At 50.6% G+C, this 24,367-nt stretch overlaps 1 protein-coding gene across 1 annotated transcript; it reads right to left on the reverse strand.

Annotated features, from left to right (window-relative positions):
* Positions 1 to 1,093: 1,093 nt before the first annotated feature.
* Positions 1,094 to 12,357, reverse strand: LOC146425987 (uncharacterized). Its single transcript, XM_085041094.1, has 9 exons — positions 12,259 to 12,357; positions 10,757 to 10,974; positions 10,000 to 10,060; positions 9,268 to 9,363; positions 8,790 to 8,954; positions 8,584 to 8,709; positions 7,968 to 8,188; positions 7,749 to 7,777; positions 1,094 to 7,175 (listed from the first exon to the last, which is right to left on the reverse strand). The coding sequence occupies exons 1-9, from the start codon at positions 12,355 to 12,357 to the stop codon at positions 1,294 to 1,296; spliced, it is 6,897 nt and encodes a 2,298-aa protein (XP_084897220.1). The 3' UTR covers positions 1,094 to 1,293.
* Positions 12,358 to 24,367: the final 12,010 nt, after the last annotated feature.

Here is a 24,367-nt window from a genome sequence, read left to right on the forward strand (position 1 = left end):
CTTTTGGAGCCCCCTGTGAAGGAAAATAACATTTAAATGTCACTTCCAATCCAAATTGTTCCATAATTCCATTGACATTAAGTGGTTGTTATTGTGGCTCTACAGCCCTTTGCAAAAGGGTCTCCACAGTGGATTTCCCAAATTTCTGGGTATCTCCTCCTCACCCTCCTGCCACTCCCAGGACTCTTCACAGCTGGAATTATTTCCATAACAGAGGATCCTCCTTCCCTTTAACTGGGGGAAAGGACATGAAATAATCCTGGTGGAATTAGGACACTCTGGTTATCTCAGTGGAGTGTTGCTAAAACAGGGTGATACTATTAAACTGAGCTTCTTGAACAAACTTTTGAGGTAAAATCAGCAGCTCTGTGCTTTGTTAGATCTTTTGATTGGACTTTAAGGAGGTTCTGGGAGAAATTTATGGAATATTTTGCTTCCTGTGGGAAAAGCACCACTGAATAATATCATAGAATCATGGAATATCCTGAGTTGGAAGGGACACACAACAGTCATCGAGTCCAGCTCATGACCCTGCACAGGACAACCCCAAAATCAGATGTTGGCCAAGAAAGGTTTACTTGGGTACACCCCATCTCACTTTAACTTGGGACTCCAGTGGGAAAATGGGACCAAAAGTAAGGTGAAACTTTGTAGTCCCCAGACTTTCTCCTCCTTTCTTCATCTGCAGCTGCAGTGCCAAAAAAACCTACAAGGAGGATCTGCCCCCAGCTTATTTAATGAGTGACTCCTGGAGGGAATGATGGATCCAAGGTGTAGCCATGTGTCCTGGTTGACTAGTCAGACCAGCCCTAAAGGACTTGGCCCTAAACCCCATTTTCACAGCAGATGTTCTGCATTTGTCATTCTTTTCCAGCCACCTTCTTCCACTTTTTCACTTTTTCCAGGATTTTTTTCCTGTAGTTGGATCAGATTTCCATGAACTTGTTTATATGGAAAGTTCTATCAAGCATCTCATCAGAGACATCAGAGTTCTGCCCTCCCCCAGACCAAAACAAACACACCAGACAGGGTTTCAAGCTTTTAGTTGCCAAAGAAAAGGTTCCAAACAACCACAGATGAAAAGCTCCAAAAAAGCCCGAGGAAGAGACACTGTCACAATATCAATATCCAGCAGAGGAGTGGGATGGAGAGTCCAGAGATGTCTGTGCAGGGGGAGCTGGGGATGATGCACAGCCCATCCAGACCAGTGGTGACAGCAGGAAAGCCCAGTTGCCCCCAACAATGAGGGAATGGCTTCATCCTATTCCACTGGCAAGATTTTGCATCCAAGTTTCACTTGTGGGCAGCATCTCCAGAGGTACCTGAGCCACTTCCATAGGCAGACCAGTAACCCGGACTTGGAGAAGACCACCCTCCTCCCGAGCTGCATTCTTCAGTCCCATCTCCGCAGCTAGGTGTGTCAGCTTCAGATGTCCCACCTCCGTAACAACCATTCCCCCCAGAGCAATCCCAACCTCCTTCCCCCCCACTGCCAGGGCTGCAGATGCCACCAGAGCTCGATGCCCAACCTCCAGAGCTGGAGCTTCCTCCTCCTCCAGAGATGGATCCTCTCCTGCCTGAGATTCCACCTCCATAACCTGAACCTCCTCCATATCCAGAGTGTCCTCCATACCCTGAGCCTCCCTCATATCCAGAGCCTCCACTATATCCTGACACTTCTCCACAACCTGAAGCTCCTTCTCCTCCACCAATGCAGCCACCGCTGCCATAACTGGATCCTCCATGGCCTGAGCTTCCTCCTACTCCTCCACCTCCAGAAATGGAGCCTCTCCTGCCAGAGCCACCTCCATATCCTGAGCTCCCTCCATAGCATGAGCCTCCTTCTCCTCCACAGATGGACCCACCGCTGCCATAACTGGATCCTCCATGGCCTGAGCTTCCTCCACCTCCAGAGATGGAGCCTCTCCTATCAGAGCTGCTCCAACCTCCAGAGCTGATCCCCCCACTGTGGGGGCTGCAACTGCCACTGCCAGAGCTGGATCCGTACCCACCAGAGCTGTGACCACCTCCAGAGATGGAGCCTCTCCTGCCAGAGCTTCCTCCATACCCTGACCCTCCCCCATAACCTGAACCTTCTTCTCCTCCACCAGTGCACCCACCAGAGCTCAATCCTCCACTGCCTGAGCTTCCTCCATAGCCGGAGCCAATTCCTTCTCCAGAACTGCTCCCGCCACTGCCAGAGCCTGATCCCCACCCTCCAGAGCTGTGACCACGTCCTGAGATGGAGCCTCTCCTTCCAGAGCCACCACCATATCCTGAGCTCCCTCCATAGCCTGACCCTCCTCCTCCTCCACCAATGCAGCCACCGCTGCCATAACTGGATCCTCCATGGCCTGAGCTTCCTGCTACTCCTCCTCCACCTCCAGAGATGGAGCCTCTCCTGCTGGAGCTTCCTCCATACCCTGAACCTCCTCCATACCCTGAGCCTCCTTCTCCTCCACCAATGCAGCCACCGCTGCCATAACTGGATCCTCCGTGGCCTGAGCTTCCTCCACCTCCAGAGATGGAGCCTCCCCTGCCAGAGCTGCTCCAACCTCCAGAGCTGATCCCCCCACTGTGGGGGCTGCAACTGCCACTGCCTGAGCTGGATCCATATCCCCCAGAGCTGTGACCACCTCCAGATATGGAGCCTCTCCGGCCAGAGCCACTACCATATCCTGGACCTCCTCCATAGCATGAGCCTCCTTCCCCTCCACAGATGGAACCACCGCTGCCATAACTGGATCCTCCATGGCCTGAGCTCCCTCCTCCAGAGATGGAGCCTCTCCTGCTGGAGCTTCCTCCACCATACCCTGAACCTCCTTCTCCTCCACCAATGCAGCCACCACTGCCATAACTGGATCCTCCATGGCCTGAGCTTCCTCCTACTCCTCCACCTCTAGAGATTGAGCCTCTCCTGCCAGAGCCACCTCCATATCCTGAGCTCCCTCCATAGCCTGAGCCTCCTTCTCCTCCACAGATGGACCCACCGCTGCCATAACTGGATCCTGCATGGCCTGAGCTTCCTCCACCTCCAGAGATGGAGCCCCTCCTACCAGAGCTGCTCCAACCTCCAGAGCTGATCCCTCCACTGTGGGGGCTGCAACTGCCACTGCCAGAGCCTGATCCCCACCCTCCAGAGCTGTGACCACGTCCTGAGATGGAGCCTCTCCTTCCAGAGTCACCACCATATCCTGAGCTCCCTCCATAGCCGGAGCCTCCTCCTCCTCCACCAATGCAGCCACTGCTGCCATAACTGGATCCTGCATGGCCTGAGCTTCCTCCACCTCCAGAGATGGAGCCTCTCCTGCTAGACCCACTCCCACCTCCAGAGCTGATCCCCCCACTGTGGGGGCTGCAACTGCCACTGCCAGAGCTGGATCCATACCCACCAGAGCTGTGACCACCTCCAGAGATGGAACCTCTCCTGCCTGAGCTTCCTCCACCATACCCTGAACCTCCTTCCCCTCCACCAATGCAGCCACCACTGCCATAACTGGATCCTCCATGGCCTGAGCTTCCTCCTACTCCTCCACCTCTAGAGATGGAGCCTCTCCTGCCAGAGCCACCTCCATATCCTGAGCTCCCTCCATAGCATGAGCCTCCTTCTCCTCCACAGATGGACCCACCGCTGCCATAACTGGATCCTCCATGGCCTGAGCTTCCTCCACCTCCAGAGATGGAGCCTCTCCTATCAGAGCTGCTCCAACCTCCAGAGCTGATCCCCCCACTGTGGGGGCTGCAACTGCCACTGCCAGAGCTGGATCCATAACCACCAGAGCTGTGACCACCTCCAGAGATGGAGCCTCTCCTGCCAGAGCTTCCTCCATACCCTGACCCTCCCCCATAACCTGAACCTTCTTCTCCTCCACCAGTGCACCCACCAGAGCTCAATCCTCCACTGCCTGAGCTTCCTCCATAGCCGGAGCCAATTCCTTCTCCAGAACTGCTCCCGCCACTGCCAGAGCCTGATCCCCACCCTCCAGAGCTGTGACCACGTCCTGAGATGGAGCCTCTCCTTCCAGAGCCACCACCATATCCTGAGCTCCCTCCATAGCCTGAGCCTCCTTCTCCTCCACCAATGCAGCCACCGCTGCCATAACTGGATTCTCCATGGCCTGAGCTTCCTGCTACTCCTCCTCCACCTCCAGAGATGGAGCCTCTCCTGCTGGAGCTTCCTCCATACCCTGAACCTCCTCCATAGCCTGAGCCTCCTTCTCCTCCACCAATGCAGCCACCGCTGCCATAACTGGATCCTCCATGGCCTGAGCTTCCTGCTACTCCTCCTCCACCTCCAGAGATGGAGCCTCTCCTGCTGGAGCTTCCTCCATACCCTGAACCTCCTCCATACCCTGAGCCTCCTTCTCCTCCACCAATGCAGCCACCGCTGCCATAACTGGATCCTCCGTGGCCTGAGCTTCCACCACCTCCAGAGATGGAGCCTCTCCTTCCAGAGCCACCTCCATATCCTGAGCTCCCTCCATAGCCTGAGCCTCCTTCTCCGCCACAGATGGACCCACCACTTCCGTAACTGGATCCTCCATGGCCTGAGCTTCCTCCACCTCCAGAGATGGAGCCTCTCCTGCTAGACCCACTCCCACCTCCAGAGCTGATCCCCCCACTGTGGGGGCTACAACTGCCACTGCCAGAGCTGGATCCATAACCACCAGAGCTGTGACCACCTCCAGACATGGAGCCTCCATGACATGAACTTCCCTGTCCTCCTCCTCCTCCAGACATGGAGCCTCTCCTTCCTGAACTGCTCCCACCTCCCGAGCTCATCTCTCCACTTTGAGGGCTGCATCTTCCACTGCTGGAGCTGGATCCATAACCGCCAGAGCTCTGGCCACCTCCAGACATGGAGCCTCCACTGCCAGAACTTCCTTGTCCTCCACCTCCCGATTGGGATCCTCTCCTGCCACCGCTGCTGCCACCTCCAGAGCTCATCCCGCCACTCTGAGGGCTGCATCTTCCACTCCCAGAGCTGGATCCATAACCACCGGAACTCTGGCCACCTCCAGACATGGAGCCTCCACTTCCAGAGCTCCCCTGTCCTCCACCTCCAGACATGGAGCCTCTCCTTCCACAGCTGCTGCCACTTCCAGAGCTCATCCCACTACTGTGTGGGCTGCATCTTCCACTCCCAGAGCTGGATCCATAACCACCAGAGCTCTGGCCACCTGCAGATTGGGATCCTCTCCTGCCACAGCTGCTTCCACCTCCAGAGCTCATCCCACCACTATGGGGGCTGCATCTCCCAGAGCTGGATCCGTAACCACCGGAGCTCTGGCCACCTCCTGACATGGAGCCTCCACTGCCAGAGCTCCCCTGTCCTCCACCTCCAGACATGGAGCCTCTCCTGCCACAGCTGCTCCCACCTCCAGAGCTCATCCCACCACTATGGGGGCTGCACCTCCCAGAGCTGGACCCCCATCCTCCAGAGGTCTGGCCACCTCCAGACATGGAGCCTCCGTGACATGAACTTCCCTGTCCTCCTCCTCCTCCAGACATGGAGCCTCTCCTTCCTGAACTGCTCCCACCCCCTGAGCTCATCCCCCCACTTTGAGGGCTGCATCTTCCACTCCCAGAGCTGGATCCATAACCACCAGAGCTCTGGCCACCTCCAGAGATGGAGCCTCCACTGCCAGAGCTTCCTCCTCCATATACTGAGCCTTTTCCTCCTCCAGATATGGATCCACCTCCACCAGAGCTGGATCCACCCCCTCCAGAGCTGCTGCCGCCCTTGGACATGGAGCCTCCACTGCCAGAGCTTCCTCCTCCTCCACAGATGGAGCCTCCACTGCCAGAGCTTCCTCCTCCTCCAGATCCTGAACCTTTTCCACCTCCAGATATGGATCCACCTCCACCAGAGCTAGATCCTCCAATTCCAGAGCTGCTGCCGCCCTTGGACATGGAGCCTCCGCTTCCTGAGCTGGATCCACCACCTCCATATCCTGAGCCTTTTCCACCTCCAGATATGGATCCACCTCCACCAGAGCTGGATCCACAGCTACCAGAGCTGCTGCCGCTCTTGGACATGGAGCCTCCACTTCCTGAACTTCCTCCTCCATGTCCTGAACCTTTTCCACCTCCATAACTTGACCCACCACCACCAGAGCTGGATCCACAGCTACCAGAGCTGCTGCCACCCTTGGACATAGAGCCTCCACTACCTGAGCTGGATCCACCACCTCCATATCCTGAGCCTTTTCCACCTCCAGAAATGGATCCACCACCTCCACAACTGGACCCTCCACCTCCAGTGCTGCTGCCGCCTTTAGACATGGAGCCTCCACTACCTGAGCTTCCTCCTCCTCCAGATCCTGAACCTTTTCCACCTCCAGATATGGATCCACCACCACCAGAGCTGGATCCACAGCTACCAGAGCTGCTGCCACCCTTGGACATGGAGCCTCCACTGCCAGAGCTTCCTCCTCCTCCACATCCTGAACCTTTTCCACCTCCATAACTTGACCCACCTCCACCAGAGCTAGATCCTCCAATTCCAGAGCTGCTGCCGCCCTTGGACATGGAGCCTCCGCTTCCTGAGCTGGATCCACCCCCTCCATATCCTGAGCCTTTCCCTCCTCCAGATATGGATCCACCTCCACCAGAGCTGGATCCCCACCCTCCAGAGCTGCCACCGCCCTTGGACATGGAGCCTCCACTGCCAGAGCTTCCTCCTCCTCCATATCCTGAGCCTTTCCCTCCTCCAGAAATGGATCCACCACCACCAGAGCTGGACCCCCACCCTCCAGAGCTGCTGCTGCCCTTAGACATGGACCCACCACTGCCAGAGCTTCCCCCTCCACAGATGGACCCTCCACTGCCAGAGCTTCCTCCTCCTCCATACCCTGAACCTTTTCCACCTCCAGAAATAGACCCGCCTCCACCAGAGCTGGACCCCCACCCTCCACAGCTGCTGCCACCCTTGGACATAGAACCTCCACCACCTGAGCTTCCTCCTCCTCCATAACCCAAGCCTTTTCCCCCTCCACAGATGGACCCACCCCCACCAGAGCTGGATCCACCCCCTCCAGAGCTTCCACCTTTTCCCCCTCCAGAGATCGGCCCTTTCATTCTGTGTCCACTGGTACCGCTAGGGCTCATTCCCCCCTTCCCACTTTTTGTGCCTCCAAAGAGTTCAGTAACTCTGGCATTGTGGTCAATGACACCTGCAAGAAATGGAAATTGTGTTCAATTTATTCTTTTTACTCCAAAAAATTCTGAGTGGAGCTGGTTTATGCATCATCCTTCCTACCCTGGTGGTCATGGACTTATCTTTCAAGGGGGCAACAAGAGTCTCCATTAGTAGAGACCAAGCTGTGGAATATTTTCTCATTTTTCTGGGGTTTTTAGCTTTTTTTTTAAACATAATGTATGTCTTATTCCACCCATGAACACTAAGTGATGCCTGTCCTTTATGAAGGCCAAGACTTTGTTTCCTTCAGCTTCCTCAACTTTTCCACAAATTCTAGGACTAGTTTTTATTTCCTTCCCTTCTGCCCTTCATCAAACAGACCTATAGATTAATTGAGGTGTTTCCTATTTCCTCCAAATTTGGTGGGAATTAGCCAATAATTCTAAAGTCAGTTGTTATATTAATGTGTGTTCATACACAAACTCCCCTTTTCATCCTTTCCTGAATTAAGATGGGAACTGGGATAGTTTGTTCTGATGGTGTTAAGACCACAAAGTAGAAAAAACTTTTTTTTAAAAAACACAGAGAAAATCCTCAGGATACTCACAGATTGTGGCCGGTGATCCTTCCTGGATCCTGTGGAGGAAAAGTGACATTCAGGTAAATCAGCCAATAAAATCAGAATTAAACTTCAGGTCCAGCTTCATCAATGATCCATGGAAAGGTGACTCATCCCAGGCCCAGTCCATCCCGGAAATCCCACTTACAGATCCATGGAGACGCTGCTTTGCCCACGTGCTCCACCCAGGATGAATTTTTCCCCCACCTGTTCTCCTCCTCCTCAAGGAGTGATCGATACATGGCGATCTCGATGTCCAAGCCCAGCTTCACATTCAGGAGCTCCTGGTAATCATGGACAAGGCGAGAAAGGTCCTCCTTGGCCTGTTGCAGGGCGTTTTCCAGCTCCTGAAGCTTTTCCTGACCGTCCCTGACAGCTGAGCTCCCACGGTGCTCAGCATCTTTGATGGAGTCCTGGAGGCTGGAATTCTGCAGAGGGAACAAAGGGAATGTGACCGTGTCCCTTCTGTGGGGAGAATTTTATTATAGAACCATGGAATATCCATATCCATAGGGGAGCCACAGGGATAATCGAGTCCAACTCCTAGCCCAGCATAGAAAAACCTCAAATCCCATCATTTTCAAACCCCCCTGGCATTCCTTGGAAAACAAAAGGCTTTCTTCAATGACAGAACACTGAAAATGCAAAAAAGTAATGCAATTAAACCCCAATATAGATCCCAAAAATCTAAATCTGCTTCATTTGGAAGAGAAAACTTCATCCCTAAGTTTGCCTCCAAAGGACTGGCTTCCTCATACTGCACTGAGATCCCTTGGAAAAGGGGCTTAAACCATTTAGTTCTGCTGGAAAGTACCAGCTTTACCTTTTTCCTTGCAATTTCTATTTCTGGTTGGAGTCTTTGAATCTGCCTGGCGAGTTCCTGAATTTCCTGGTGACTGTTCCTCAGCTGCTCTCGTTGATTCACCCACATGTTCTGCAGGTCCTGGTACTGATGGGAAGAAGATAAAATACATTTTTGGTTTCTTTTCCAATGAGATTTGTGTCCCTGTTTCCCTGGTGTCCACTCACCCTGCCCCAGTACATGGCATCCACTTCGGCCATGCTCCTCTGGGCCATCGCCTCATGTTCCTGCCTGACCTCCTCGATGATTCCATCCATGTTCAGCTCCCTGTGGTTGTCCATGGACAGAACAACGTCAGTGTTCCCAACAACCGTTTGCAACTGGGACAGCTCCTGCATGGAAAACCAGGTTTGGGATTTTAACAGTCTTTGTGGTCAGTCCAGGTCATTATGAGGCAAAAATGGGACCTTCTGGCCAATTTCCCACTGGAATTTCTCCACCTGCAGCCCCCAGTTACTGCTATGCCCCCACCACTTGTAATTGCCAAAGTCTTCCAACCTTTGGGACACACCAGTCCCCTTTTCACTCACCCAAGGCCAAGGATAATTAATTCTCCAACCTACAAAGTCTCACTCAGGCAAAATTTCTGGGAATCCCCAAAAGACATGCACTTCAACACCTGAGGGTATGATTTCAATCACTCACAGCTTCATATAAACACCGGAGGAACTCCAGCTCCTGCCTCAGGATATCCACGCGGACATCAAACTCCATTTTTCCCATGTAGGCACTGTCCAGTTCCTGAAAAAACAACAAAAAAAAAAACCATCAGAATATTTGTATTTCAAATTGATCCAAATGCTCCACTGTTCGTTGATCCAAATGCTCCACTGAAGTGCAATTCTTGGGATATTTCCATAAATCATTCATTTCTCGGATCAAATAATTGCCCACAGATCTTAGACATTATTTGAAAAGTCACAGAAACAAAGGGAAAGTGTTTAAGATGAAAAAATTGGCTGGGAAATGAGTACAGCAACCACAGCCATAAATCCATTCCTGGGGAACATGAGAAATGGGAAAACATCATTTTTATTCATTCTTCTAATAAAAGTTGGCTAAATTTTCTCTTCTCTGATAGTTTTTATTCTTCACAGCCATCTATAGATGTTATTAAACATAGTAATAATATTCCACCTGGATTGGGATTGAGTAAATAGGGAAAAAACAGCACTTTTTAGACATTTGTCTTACAAAAGACTAATTCATTCTTTAGAGGAAATAATTCTGCCTCAGTCTTGTTCCAGTTTTCAGTTACTTCAGTTAGAATTAGACAAAGCTTGGCAAAAACATCAGCTTTTGAAATCCTTGGCAACCACCCAGATACTGTTTTATTTCTAAGGCTTTGATTTTGCTCAGGGTCTCAGGTTAATTCACCTTTTTAAGCTCCACAAACTCCTCCTCCTTGGATGTGCGTTTGTTGATCTCATCCTCAAATCTGGGGGAAAGAAGGAGGTAGATTATTATCTATTATCTACTATCTATTATCTATTATTAATTAATCTATTTAATTAATCTATGCATTATCTATAATTATCTATCTTAAGTCAAGTGGATCAGTAAACTTGACTGATCATAGTCAAGTGATTCTATGACACACTGAATGTGTCGAGTTTTCATTTTGCTTTAATTGTAATTTCTGGCACGTGCAAACCCTCTGCAAGAAGAGGCACTAAAACATCCCAAAAAATGGGGTCAATACAGATCGGTCCTAAATTTAGTAATTCTGAGGTAAACTTTCCATTTTTCAGTGCTGTGGATGGACATAAATTATCTAAGCCAGAAAAAGTGACAACTCTTCCCAACTTGACCCCAAGCTCAGCTCTGTCCCTCCCCACCAGGGCCCCAAAACTGGAATCCTGGGTCACTCATTGCTGGGGGGGAGGAAAGAGGAGGAGTCTGGAAAGGGAAAAGGGTGGGAGAGATCTTTGATTTTTCTCTCATTTTTGGGAGTTCAACCCTCACCAAACTCTGCCAGCCTCAAAGACAAGCCCCATAATGCACCTGCAGCAAAGCAGGGCTAAGAAACCCCAAACTCCTGCAGATGCAAAACTGAGCTTTGCCATCCCAGGGCGCAATGAGCATCACCTGGGAAAACTCCAGCACCTGTTTTCCCAGATTTGTGACTATTGACCTGTTTTTATAATCCTCAACAAGCCGGAGCATGTTGTAGGCTTCAGGATCCAGCTGCTCCTTCTGGCTCTGGAGTGTCTCGAGCTGCCGCTGCAGGTTGGTGATGTAGGTCTGGAAGAAGTTGTTGATGTTCCTGCTCTCCTCAGGGCCAGAGCTTTGCTGCTGCAGAAGTTCCCACTTGGCCAAGAGCGCCTGGTTCTGCCGCTCCAGACACTGAACCTGGAAGGGAAAGCAGATCCAGAGGGGCAGCATCTCTGCCATGGAGCCAGGCTGGGAGAGCTGGAGTGTTCACCTGGAATGAAGGATCCAAGGAAACCTTGGAGCACCTTCCAGTGCCTAAAGGGGCTCCAGGAGACCTGGAGAGGGACTGGGGACAAGAGATGGAGGGACAGGACACAGGGAATGGCTTCTCACTGCCAGAGGGCAGGGAGAGATGGGATGTTGGGCAGAAATTCATCCCTGTGGGGGTGGTGAGGAACTGGAATGGATTTCCTAGAGAATGCTTCATTCCTGGATGCTCCATTCCTTGATGCTCCATTCCCAGGCCAGGCTGGATGGGGCTTGGAGCAAAGTGGTCTAGTAGAAGGTGTCTCTGCCCATGGCAGGAACTCGATGAGCTTTAAAATTCCTTCCAACCCAAATCACTCCACGATTTCTATTGTATTGACCTGGTGATAACCCGGACACCCAAAAGTTTGGGAGGGAAAGAAAGGAGTCACAGACACACTGATTTTTCAGGGCTACAGAATCTTAAACCTCCTGAGTATAACCAACACCTCCTCTCCGGTAAAACAGGAAGGCCTGAAGTGTTGATATGTAACAGAGAGAAGTAGAGACAGAGACACCTCCTGGATACCACCGGGGTAGAAGAGCTTTTGTGGCTGGTTTGAGTAGAAGCAGAAGAGGAGACAAAACTGGAGAGATGGAAAGTCACAAAAGAGGTGAAGATAGACTGTTTAGAAAATGGCAGAGCTTCCAAACCAAGGAGTGATTTGTTTGATAATTCACAGAAGTTTAATTCACTTGCAATTTCTTGCAAGTGCAAACTCTCTGCCAGAAGAGGCACTAAAACAGCCTCTTTTTCCAAGGCTTGACTTTACTTGAGAAAAAAAGACTAACTCATCAAGTTGTCCAAGTCCATGATCCATTTTTCCTGCTGGCATCAACAACACCCAGGCACCGAATACAGGCATGGAATATACAAATATATATTCCCAGAAACCCCTTTCCTCAAAAGAGGAGTCAGTCAATGTGCCAGTGACATCCTGGCAGTTTATTGTCCTGCCACAAAAGATGACTCCAAGATCCTTATCCCAGGGCTAAAAGTGATTCACACAGTGGTGTTGACAGCTACCTATTGGGAGCTTCACACCAGCCTGTGGGAATTGGGCCAATGCTGGGATTTTTCAGGGGAGAAGATGGAACATGAAGATCCTCGTGACTCACACCCACCTTGTACCCCCCTGTTCCCAGATAACAAGACAAACAGAGACCAGGACTCACCTTCTCAATGAATGATGCAAATTTGGTGTTGAGAGCCTTGATCTGCTCCTTCTCATCAGAGCGAACTCGCTGGAACTCGGGGTCCACCTGGAGCTGCATTGGCCTCAGCAGGCTGGTGTTGACATGGACTTCCTCAATGCCTCGGAGAACTCCAGCCTGTCCCAGTCCCCTTCCAGCCCCTTGTTCTCCTACTCCTAGGCCTCCTCCAAGCACTTCCCTGCCTGAACCTCCTCTGTAGGTGCCACCAAGCCCTGTTTCACCACCTTGAAAAGCTCCCATGAAATATCCACTTCCACCAAAGCCCCTCTCAGGCTGTCTCCAGCCACCAAAACGAAGGCATCGCCCATATCCTACTCCTTGTCCTCCGTAGCCTCCACCAGTATAGACATTCCTGAACCCTCCAAGGTTGTGGAGGCTCCTGCTGCCATACCCATGCCCAAAACCTCCGAATCTCCCATCTCCACCACCTAAAGTCCCACAGTGAGCAGATGAAGAACTGAAATTCCCATCCCCGTATCTGGAGAAATATCGTCTCATGGCAGCACTTCCAGGCAGGAGAGCCGGTGGAGAAGGTGGTGAAACAGGAGGAGAAATGAGAATGAAGGATCCTCAGCTACTCCGGAGGAGTATGGAAGTTCTCCTTTATACGTTCTGGAGGAGCTCGTCTCCATTCCGTGGTAATTGGCAGGTCTCTAATGTTATTATTGGGTTTGGTTAATCAGGCAATTAATAGCTGCCCAGAGAGGTCGGATAAACACCAACACCAGTGGGGCAGTTGTGAAATTCCCCAAATCCTGGCTGACTCATGAGCTTTGCTGACAAATCTCCTTATCTCATTAGCCTCCATCCGTAATTACAGTTACCCCTGCTCATTTCCACAGCTCGTTCTCTCCCATATTTCCCCACCTCTTCTGGCATTTCAAGGGGCATAAGACCTTGATGGTCCTTGGGGGTGTCTGACTTCCCTTCACATCACCAGGAGCACCTACTGCACCCTTTGCTTCCCATTCCTGCTTTTCTCTCATTCCCAGAATATCCCAAGAGCAACTTTTTCTTCTTATAGGGAGAGGGAAGGTCCCATCTACTCTTCTTCCTCTTGGCATAAAAAAAATAGTCCATAAAACTGAAATAACGTTGAGAGAACAGAAAAAATGGAATCTCTGATCAATTTTAGCTTGAAAAATGGATTTAAATAAATCCACTTACATAAGTGGATGCAGAGTTTACATGCTTAAAAAAAAAAAAGTCCAGGTGTAAATTTTAATCAGTCCAACTAGTTTTTTAATTATTAATGATCAAATTAGGTCACTTTAGGGAACAGGTGACCTGTCACTTCCATGGAGCAGGACTTCTGGCCCTCCTGCTGGGGTTGTTCTGCTTTTCAGTGTGGCAATAATGAGACCACAGACTAAAACTCCTTGTATATGGAGTGGGTTTTTAGCTGAGATATCCAGTACAGAACTGGAATCCAAGAATTTCTAACCCAAGTTGTCCCACTGAGCACTGATCCATCCCTCTCCCATCTCTGTGTCGGACTCCACCTTTCCAACATTCAATGGCCATGGACACATGGAAAAACATTTAGGAGCCAAATCCTGCTGCTGGCAGCACCACTTGGAGGCTTCAGCCTGGATTAATTCCTCAAGAAGACACTGAGATGTGGTTCCTCCAAAACAACCTCTGGAACCACTTCCCCATAGGAAGAACCTCCTCTTTGTCCCCTGTGTGACTTTAGGAGGAGCTGAACTTCCTCTGGCAGGATCCTCTTCCTCCCAAAGGAGCTGGATGAGGCCAGGCTGGGAATCCATCAGTTATGTAGAGGTTCTGTGGTCAGGGCTGTGCAATCCTGGCTCCATTTGGAAAGTGCCTCATAAATCCTCTAAATTAGGGGTTTGTAGCAAGAGGTTATTAAACCAGATGGAATATCTTGAGGTGGACAAGACTTTGGATGCTCAGCGAGGCTTTTCTCACAAGGAAATATAGTGTTTTTCAGGAAAACAGATGAGAAATCCACTTTTCCCTACCAAAATACCCTGCCTCACCTTACACCGGGAGCAGCCAACTTGAATCTCAGACCTTCCATCTGTGCTGATTTTTTAATTAAATTTTACTCATTATCTACATTTCCCCAAGAGATTCAATAAGATTTCCTGCTGAATTCCCCCTTTTTATAAACCCATATAAGGATCTGACTTGGATTGAGAATTCTGTCTCCTGCAGGAATTGATAATTATGGTGAACATTAAAAAATGGTGCAATTACCAGGATTTTAAAAGGGGGGTAGGGCAGTGGAAATTCCAGAAAGAGACTGAGAAGGTTGGAGCCAGGTGGGGGTCAGACTCTTTTCCCAGGTTGTTAGTCACATGAGAGAAAATGGCCTCAAGTTGTTCCAGGGGAGGTTTAGGTTGGATACTGGGGAAAATTCCTTCCTGGAAAGGCTTGTCCAGCCCTGGCACAGCTGCCCAGGGCAGGGGTGGAGTCCCCATCCCCGGAAATGTCCAAGAAATGTGTGGACGTGGCACTTGGGGACAGGGTCAGGGGTGGCCTTGGGTGCCGAGGGGATTGTTGGACTCGATGATCCCAACCTAAATGATTCCACTACTCTGAAGGGATGGCAGTGGTTCCTAGTGCAATTCCCCTCTCTGCCCCTCCTCTTCCCACTTAGCAAGTGCCTGATTCCAGAGCTGCATGGGGCAACACTCCAGGTAATCCCCATGGATCATGGAAGGAAGTGTTGTGATCCTGGAGTGTGAACACCCACAGCTCCCTGTGGAACACTGCTGAGAGACGTGTCCATCCCAAAATCCTGCCCTGTGCAGCAGCTGAAGCAAACCAGGCAGGAATTCTGAGCTTTGTGGGGTAGCTGGAGCCCAGAGCAGCCATCCCACCCCACGTGCCGTAATCCAGAGCGTGGGCAGCTGTTGTGATTGGAGCTGGCACCGGATCAGCCTTGGCAGCACATCCCAACCACACCTGGACCTGTCAAGCTGGCTCCAGACACAGGAGCGGATGAAGGGGGAGCTTCCTGTGATTCTTCCCTCTTCCTGACACAGCTGGGACAAAGTGATCACAGGTTCATCCATCATCCTTCCCAGGGAGATGGGTTTTCATGAGATCAGGGTGTTACAGCTGCAGGGCTCTTTGGCTTGGGGATTTTAAGGATAAATTTAAATTGCATCCCAAAACTTGGTCCATTAAAACTGTCTGCCTGGGCCACTTGTCCAGCTGTTGGAGCAGGGACTGAGGGCTCTCATGTTGTTCCCCCCATCTGGAATGGTCCCTGGAACAGGTGGGTAAGGTGGGGAAGTTCCTCCCACCTGGAGAAGCTTCTGAGACAATGACACAAGTGTGGCTTTTTGTGGACAATGAGGGAACCAGGAGAGCACTGGGATGGATATGTTGGAAACATCCAGAAATTCAGACACAGACTGAAACTGGAGCTTTTTGAGCTCAACTGGGGCAGGAACCTGCTAAACTCTGCCACCCTCATCCACCTCTGTCCACCTTCAACCCAAACCTTAAATGAGAATAATAAATCCCAGCTCTCAGGCTGATACCCAAGGAAAGGCCTCAATGTTCCCACAGGATGGTCTAAATCAGCTCAAAATAGGGTCATGGAATGGTCTGGGTTGGGAAGACCTTGAAGCTCATTCCATTCCTGCTATGGGCAGGAGCAACTTCCACCATCCTAGGCTGATCCAAGCCCTGGAAAACCTGGCCTGGGACACTTCCAGGAATGAAGCATCCCCTGGGAAATCCATTCTAGGGTCTCCCCACCCTCATAGGGAAGAATTTCTTCCCAATATCCCATCTCTCCCTGCCCTCTGGCAGTGTGAAGCCATTCCCTGTGTCCTGTCCCTCCATCCCTTGTTCCCAGTCCCTCTGCAGCTCTCCTGGATCTCCTTTAGGCACTGGCAGGAGTTCTTAGGTCTCCCTTCCACCAGACCAGGTCACTCCAAGCCCTGTCCACCCTGTCCTTGAGCACCTCCAGGGATGAGACAGCCATAAACTCTATAGAAAATAGGGATTAAAAGAACTAAAAGAAAAGGGGGGTAAAAAGAACTATAGAAAACACAAAAGTTAAAATGACTGAAATCCTATGGGTTTAGGATAAAAAAAAAGATCCTAAATATAAATGAAGGATTTTTACAAGCCCCACTGGCAGAGCAGAATGAATAAATAAGGATATCAATGTACTTCTGACTATTAAAGTACTGCCAGAGCAGTTCAGTAGCACACGAATAAATCCAGTATTTAAATTTAATAACTGCCCCAATGAAGCAGATAAATGAGCGCTGAGAGAGATCTTGATCTCCAGCTGCCTAAATTCCTGCATAATTAGAGCCCTCAGTCACCTGGAACTAGGGCTGGGATGACACAGACACACTCATAAAAATTCCTTTAGCCCACAGACTTTCCTTTTCTCCCCCCTCCTTCCATGGAATAACCACAACCTCTCCCTGTGTGGTCAGTGAAGGCAGCGAGGACTGGGAGAAGAGAAAAAAAAAAAGAGAAATGTCAAAAACTTTGTGCTTTTTGCAGATAAAGAGGTGAAAGGTTGGTACTCTCCCAAAGTTTCTCCTCTTTTAAGCCTGCAGTTTCCCAGCTGCAAGAATATATTGTCCTAGTAATACAGATATTCCAAGGTGGATCCCACATTCATCCTGTCCAACAGGGAGACCAGATGGAGTTTCCCTCACGCAGACCTAGAACTGGGTGAGATTGAAAATTGCTATTCAACCACAGGAAAAAATCCCTATATTAGGGAATTTTTAGAATTCCATGAATTCTCAACAGTTTGTGGTAAATAGTGAAATTTCCTGGTGAGAAAACTGTAACTAGAGGGGGTCTGTGAAGGCCCTAAGTGGGAGGGATTTGTCCTGTGCAGACAGACAGAGCTCAGGTGGTTGGGAATGATTTTGGGGGGGAAATCTTCTTTTGCCTTTGTTGAAGAGCAGTGGTTCATGGAATTGGCGGGATCCAGGGTAGGGGCCAGAGGGAGGGGAAGGGGCAGCACTGGATGCTCCAAACAGGGTGCATAAGGAGGAACAGGACCTGTGACTGGTCACTCCATCAGGAGCTGCTCTGAAACATGGCTAGAAGGAATCAGACAATAGACCATGGAATTCCAGAGCAGGAAGAACAATTCTGCTGTCACACAGGAATTTTATTTGGAGAGGAAGGGCACGACTAGATGAAGTGGAGAGCAGGATCTCTGGGGCAGCATGGAACAACCTGGGAGAGGTTGGAATCAGGTCCAAGGTCCAACTAGAGCAAGGAAAGTGAAGAAGACCCACATGGGAAGGGCTGGAAAGCCCTCGAGGAGCAGGGAGAGCTTCCCCAGAGCCAGAAATGTCCATGCAGGGAATGGCCACAACCTCTCCGTGGTCAGCAAAGGGGGAGGACTCTAAAAGGATGAAGAGAAATGTAAAAAATCTGTTGGTTTTTGCAGGAAAAAAGAGGTGAAATGCCCTGGCGCTGGCTTCAGACTGGAATTTTGAGTTTGAGGAGGCCAGTGGGAGTTTCCAGCATGGATTCCACCCAGAGTGGGGAGGAAGGTCACCAGCTCCAGGGTTGGACAGTGCCAGTGTTGTGTCCCTGAGGGAGGGAGGGCTCTGCAGAGACTCATTTAGGGACCAACAACCCAAAATCTGACTGTAACTTTTGATCCCGTTAACAAGGGACTGATGCCTCTTTTAATCTCTTTTAATAAATGGTTTATTATTTGGGGTTTGACAGGAAGGCAAACAAGCCAATAACGTCCTCAATAATGCCCTTGATATTAAATCATCAATTCAGCAAATAACATCATAATTATGATATCTGTTAATCTTCTATTTCCCTGACAAGAATGTGAAAGTTTATTAATTAAATTGAATATAATTTGTGAATACATTTAAGTCATTTTTCTATTGCTGTTATTACAACAGCAGCAAGTGGACGAAGGAGAAGCTCATTAATTTTTTGCTTAATTGGCTAATGCCAAATATCAGCCTCTGATCCCCTGAGAGCTCAACAGGCTGAGCATGTCATGGTGCCTCCATACACAGCTGATGCCCTCGGGCTCGGGCGGGAAGTGCTGGAACAAGGCAGAGATAAAATCTCCAAAGGATTTCAGAAGGAGGAGGTGGAGGAGGAAAGGTACAACCTGCAGAGAAAAAGAAGATTAAAATAAGGGGTGGGGGAAATAGAGGATGAGGAGGAAACTGGGTTAAACTCCAGGTTAAAAGCACAGGGCGACATGAGAAAATGTGATTTTTTTCCCTAGTGCAGCTGTTTCTCAGCAGAAAAATGATCAGTGGATGTGGCAGCCATTATATAAATTGATTTTTGTTTCTTTTATGGCAGGGTTTTAATCAGGATCATCAAATGACCCAACAGTCAGAGCTCTCAGGAATGGCCTCTCCAAAGTTTGGGACCCCAGCAGCCTCCTCATTTGGTCCCCAAGGGAAAGAAGGGTCTGAGAGTGTTCGGCAGCTTCAAAAGCTGTTGTGTGAGTTGAGAACGATTTTAATCACATCCCATCCCACAGGAAGTTGAAACAGCTGGAGATAATTCTGGCAGATGTTCCAAATCCGGTAAACAAGGTGATTACCAACCTCCCAACAGAGTGGTTCCGGTGTGGCCTTCCCGGGCAGCGTCAGTAGCAGGAGGGTCACCACACCCAGCTCCACCTGGGCTGGACTCCGAGCTCATAATTAGTCCAGTCAGGGTCAGACTTTGTGATCAGTTAAGTAAATCCCTCTTTTAATGGATTGGAATTGCTCTCTTTGCTTCTGCACAGCAGCAGGAACAGCCACAGGACAGCAAGGCCGGTGCAGGAAAGGTAAAGCTGCGCAAAAAGAACCAAAACTATGATGGCACCAGACTAAATCTCCTGCTGGCAGAGGGAAAGGCCTGAGGATGGGGTCAGGAAGAGCAGTTTAAGGGCTTTGGCAGGTATAGAATCATGGAGCCTTGAGTTCCAGGAAGGATGCACAGGGATCACTGAGTCCAACTCTTGGCCTTGACCGAGAGAATCCCAGAAATTCCACCATGGACCTGAGAGCATTGTCAAACAAAGGGAGGACGTGGAGCTGCTGGAGAGAGTCCAGAGGAGGTCATGAAGCTGCTCTGAGGGCTGGAGGCCCTCTGGAGCCAGGCTGGGAGAGCTGGAGTGTTCACCTGGAGAGGAGAAGGATCCAGGGAGACCTTGGAGTCCCTGACAGGGCCTAAAGGGGCTCCAAGAGACCTGGAGAGGGACTGGGGACAAGGGATGGAAGGACAAGACACAGGGAATGGCTTCCCAGTGCCAGAGGGCAGGGAGAGATGGGATATTGGGCAGGAATTGTTCCCTGTGAGGGTGGGGAGGCCCTGGAATGGATTCCCCTGTGGCTGCCCCATCCCTTGGGAGTGTCCAAGGCCAGGCTGGACGGGGCTTGGAGCAGCCTGGGATAGCATGAGGTGTCCCTGCCCATGTCAAGGAATGAGATGAGTGTATGTGGGTCAGCCTGGAGAAGAGTTTGGGGAGACCTTGGAGCTCCTTCCAGTGCCCAAAGGGGTTCCAAGAGACCTGGAGATGGACTTAGGACAAGGCCTGGAGTGCCAGGACAAGGGAGAATGGCTTCCCACTGCCAGAGGGCAGGGTCAGGTGGGATGTTAGGAATAAATTCCTTCCTGTGAGGACTGTGAGGCCCTGGAAGGGATTTCCCAGAGGATGCCCCATGGAAAGCAATCCAGGTGAAGGGCCCTTCTCCTTGGCCACCAGCCCAACCTTCACTCCAGGGGGTTACAAACACATGCAGACATGGGAGAACTGATTCAGTGAGAGGTTTTGTGTGGGAGGTGGGAGGCAGGTGACTCCAAGACCTCCCTCAGGACCGGCAGGAGGTTCTTGTCCAAGGCTGGCACACAGAGCAGTTCCTGTTTCAGCTGATTCTGGCCCCAAATCAATCCCTGAATGGATCAGACTTGGCAGAGAACCCCCAGCCCAGACAGACCCACCACAAACACAGGCACAACCCACCTCTTCTCCTGTCACCTTCGGCCAATTGTCACCTTCTGCAATGACCTGGAAAGGTGATGGGCTTGTACCCAACCTTAAAATCCCATCTCAGCCTGACCCATAACTTATGAGCAAGTTCATTTGTCATCAGCATGGAGGACAGGGACAGGTTCTGGTGTCCGAGCAGCACTTAGAGGTCACTGGCAGGTTCAAATGTCAGAGTAGGACCTGGAGGACAGTGACAGGTTCAGATGTTTCACAGCAGGACCTGAAGGACAGGGATAGGTTCAGGTGTGTGTAGGGAGGTCTGGAGGTCACTGGCAGGTTCAGGTGTGTCACAGCAGCACCTGGACACCAGTGACAGGTTCAGATGTGTCAGAGTACAGACTGGAAGTCACCAGCAGGTTCAGTGTGTGAGAGCAGGACCCAGAGAACTGTGACAGGTTCAGGTGCCACAGCAGCACCAGGAGGTCACCAGCAGGTTCAGGTGTGTCAGAACAGCACTTTCCCTTGCACAGGTTCCAAACCTTACCGTGACATTTTGTGACAATTTGTGGCCATGTCCACCCCGCCTGGACCAGGTGAGTCCCCAGGCCACAGGAGAGGTAGAATTGATTCAACCCAACAGAATTGGTCAGAAAATGCAGGTTTTGGGGTCAGGCCTGTAAACCCTATGGAATATCATCCCACTCTGAAGGCAGAACTAGGGAGTGGGGAAGGAGGATGAAGCTCAGGGAAGCACCAGCATCCCAACTGGAGTGGGCAGGAGGAGGAAAAGGAGGAATTGTCTCTGTCAGCACCAGGTGCGGATGGCGCAGTTGCTGTAAGTTGTGCAAATCTGGCTCTACTTGTCCTGGCTGGAGCTGAAGGAGCCCTGCATAGAGCAGAGCCGGGAGGGAGCGGGAGGCACCACATTCCCAAGCAGCTCATCCAGGTCACAGGGCTGGGTGGCAGCAGCTGTTTTGTTCAGAGGAGTGGGGTCGGCTTCCAACAAGAGCTAAGTCCAGCAGGAAAAGCCCTCGGATATCAGCACAACCTCTCCGAGCAAAGCTGGGTTGAATATTAATTATATGAAGCGTCCAAATTGTCCTGCACAACCCCAGATGATGCTCTGGGATACAGATTCCTCTGGGTCTCGGCACGAGTCACCCTGGAGGCTGGCAGTCGATTCACTCACAAGGAACCCAAGGCAGAGTCCAAAGAGCAGAAAAGGAAGTGATGGAGCATCCCGGATTAAACATCAGGAGCCCAGCATGGAAAAGCAAAGGGAAGAGCTCCCCTTAGCTAAATTTTTTTGGAAGTTGCACAGCCTTAGGTACCTTTGTCAACATATTTGCTCACAGAGGTTTTAAACCTGCTCCCAAGCCTAGTTACTCCATGGCGGTCACCGCTTCCATGAGCTGCTGATTTTGGTTTCTCTTGAGGAGGTCAGAGGGTTTTATAGTGAGCATTTGAGCTGGTTTTTTAGACCTGTTGAGTTGGATATGAGAGGACTGGGGGTGCTGCTGTTTGAAGTGCAGAGAAGGGACCAAAGGATGCTGATCCCCACTTTTAACCTCCTTTGACCTCTGTGCTCCTCAGTTCCTTCCCCTGAAGAATCTGTCCTCAAGATCCTGAGGGACTCCAGCTGCTCAGGAGAAACATGACAGGTAAATCCCAGTCTGGAGGATACAGAGGGACATAACCTCCCACATGACAAATCAGTGCCTCTCATAAAAGTAAATATTTCCTGCTCCCCCACTGTCCACCATCATCTCCCTGCGAGTCCAAAGTGGGGGTTTTCCTCCATGTTTGCACAATGACCCACCCAGGGGAACAAACCATGGTGGCTCCCAAGGCCCTCCCACCATAAACATGATTAGTAACAACTAAAAACTCATTACAGTCCTCATTACAGTCAATAAAATGCCACTTAGGCTCATTTCCCAAGGAGCTCATAAAACACGGCACCGATTCTGTTTCTTCCCCTGTTCCAACGCAAAGGATCCTGCATGACCCACACCCTGACCCTGCCGGAGCGTTGACATTTCCCTGCCATCCAACCCTGCCTGGCTCCACCCTCTTCTCAGGGAGTTCTGGAGTGAGAAGGTCCCCCTGAAACTCCTTTTCTCCATGCTGAGCCCCCCGCCAGCTCCATCAGCTGCTCCTCAGGAGTTCTCCAGACCCTTCTCCTTGTGCTCCAGCCCTTCCACTCCGTTCCCAGTTCCAGAAATGCTCCAGCCCCTCTGTGTCTTTCTCGGCATCCCTGGGTGGGATCCAGCAGCTCTCACTGTGCCCCACAGAGCAAGCAAGGGGGAGCCCAACCCTTTCATCCCAGCGCGATGCACTTGAGCAATTCCTTTTAACTCCGTTTTTCATGAGTGCAGCAGATGGGAGTGATAAACCCTGGCACCTCCTGGCTTCTCTCCAGGAAAAACTCGGGGAAGTCAGGAAAAGCCTGTGGTTTTCAGCAGGATGATGCTGGCACCTTTGGCTTCCTGGGTTTCAACAGGCTGGAGATCTCTGTCCTCTCTGCCACCTTCCCGATGACACTCCTGGGCTTCAAATCATCTGGGTCCATACCTGTCCCTGGACTCTTCCCTGGGATGAGGGAGAGGGAGATGATTTTGGGCTCTTCCTTGGGATGAGGAAGAGGGCCATGACTTCTTGGTCTCTCCCATCTCAACCTATGAATTTTAGAATCAGAAATGTGATTTTTTAATCAAACAGGTGGATAGGGGATGATGCAAGCTGGTGTAAACTGCACTCAGAACTCAGGAGGGTCAACTGGAAGAAAAGCTGGGGGAAAATAATAGAAACAGCAGGAAAGTTACACTGGTTCAAATAAAAATTATCATTTCTTCCTTGTTTTGCTCATTGAGATGACAAGGACTTGACAATATTTATCTCCAATTCCATATTTTATCTGCACCAGATCAATCCTAGAATCATGGAATGGTTTGAGTTGGAAAGGACCTTAAATTCCATCTGGTTCCACCCCTCATAATTCACACACTGCAGAAAAGTCAGGGCTGATTCACCTCTCACACCTCCCATAGCTACAGAAGAATCCAGTCAAGCATTAATCAAATTAATTTGGTTGCAATGGGATGTAATTTGGAGACGGCTAATGACTAACCTGGCTGGGCAAGCTGGAGCTGTAATAGCAGGTTACGGGCTCTGGCTTATCCTTTCATGCTGCTTTTTTTTCTTTGTGAGTAATTTGTGTCCACGCAGAGTAGTCAGAGCTTCCCACCACACATGGATGTGGAGCCAGTGCTGGTGTGAGAGCCTAGCCAGCCAGGCAGAGGGTGCTGCTCATCCTTGTGCCAGCCTAGGGGAGCATTCATCCTCCTCACCTGGGCTCCAACCACCCACTGGAGACTCCTGCATGGCAGCAGCTGGAAAGAGATGATCACAGGACATGGCAAGAGATCTTAAAGCCCATTCAGTTGCACCCTCTGCCATGGGCAGAGACACCTCCCATTAGATCAGGTTGTTCCAATCCCCAGCCACCTCTGTTCACCTTCAGCCAACCCAAACCCTAAATGGGAATAATGAATCCTAGTTCTCAGACTGATACTCAGGGAAATGCCTTCACATTCCCACAGGATCAATCAATCAGCTCAAAATAGCATCATGGAATGGTTTGAGTTGGAAGGGATCTTAAAGCTTATCTTGTTCCACCCCCTGCAAAGAGCAGGTACACTGTTCACTACCCCAGGTTGCTCCAAGCCCTGTCCAGTCTGGCCTCGGACACTTCCTGGGATGGGGCAATCTCAAGGAAATCCATTCCAGGGCCTCACCCCTCTCACAGGAAGGAATTCCTTCCCAGTATCCCATCTAACTCTCCTCTGTTCCAGTTTGAAGCCATCAACCCTTGTCCCATCATTCCCTTTCCAAGTCCCTCTCCAGCTTTCCTGGAGCCCCTTGGAAGGTCTCCTTTCCCTTCTCCTCTCCAGCTGAACACCCCCAGCTCTTCCAGCCTGGCTCCAGAGAGGCTTCAGCCCTCAGAACATCTCCATGGCCTCCTCTGGACTCTCTCCAGCAGCTCCTCATCCTCCCTGTGCTGTTGGCCCCAGGGCTGGGGCAGCTCTGCAGGTGAGGTCTCACCTGAGGGGGCACAGGGACAGAACCTCCCCTCCC

The sequence above is a fragment of the Lichenostomus cassidix genome, chromosome 29 (assembly GCF_008360975.1).
Source record: "Lichenostomus cassidix isolate B80296 chromosome 29, HeHo_3.0, whole genome shotgun sequence".
NCBI lineage: Eukaryota > Metazoa > Chordata > Aves > Passeriformes > Meliphagidae > Lichenostomus > Lichenostomus cassidix.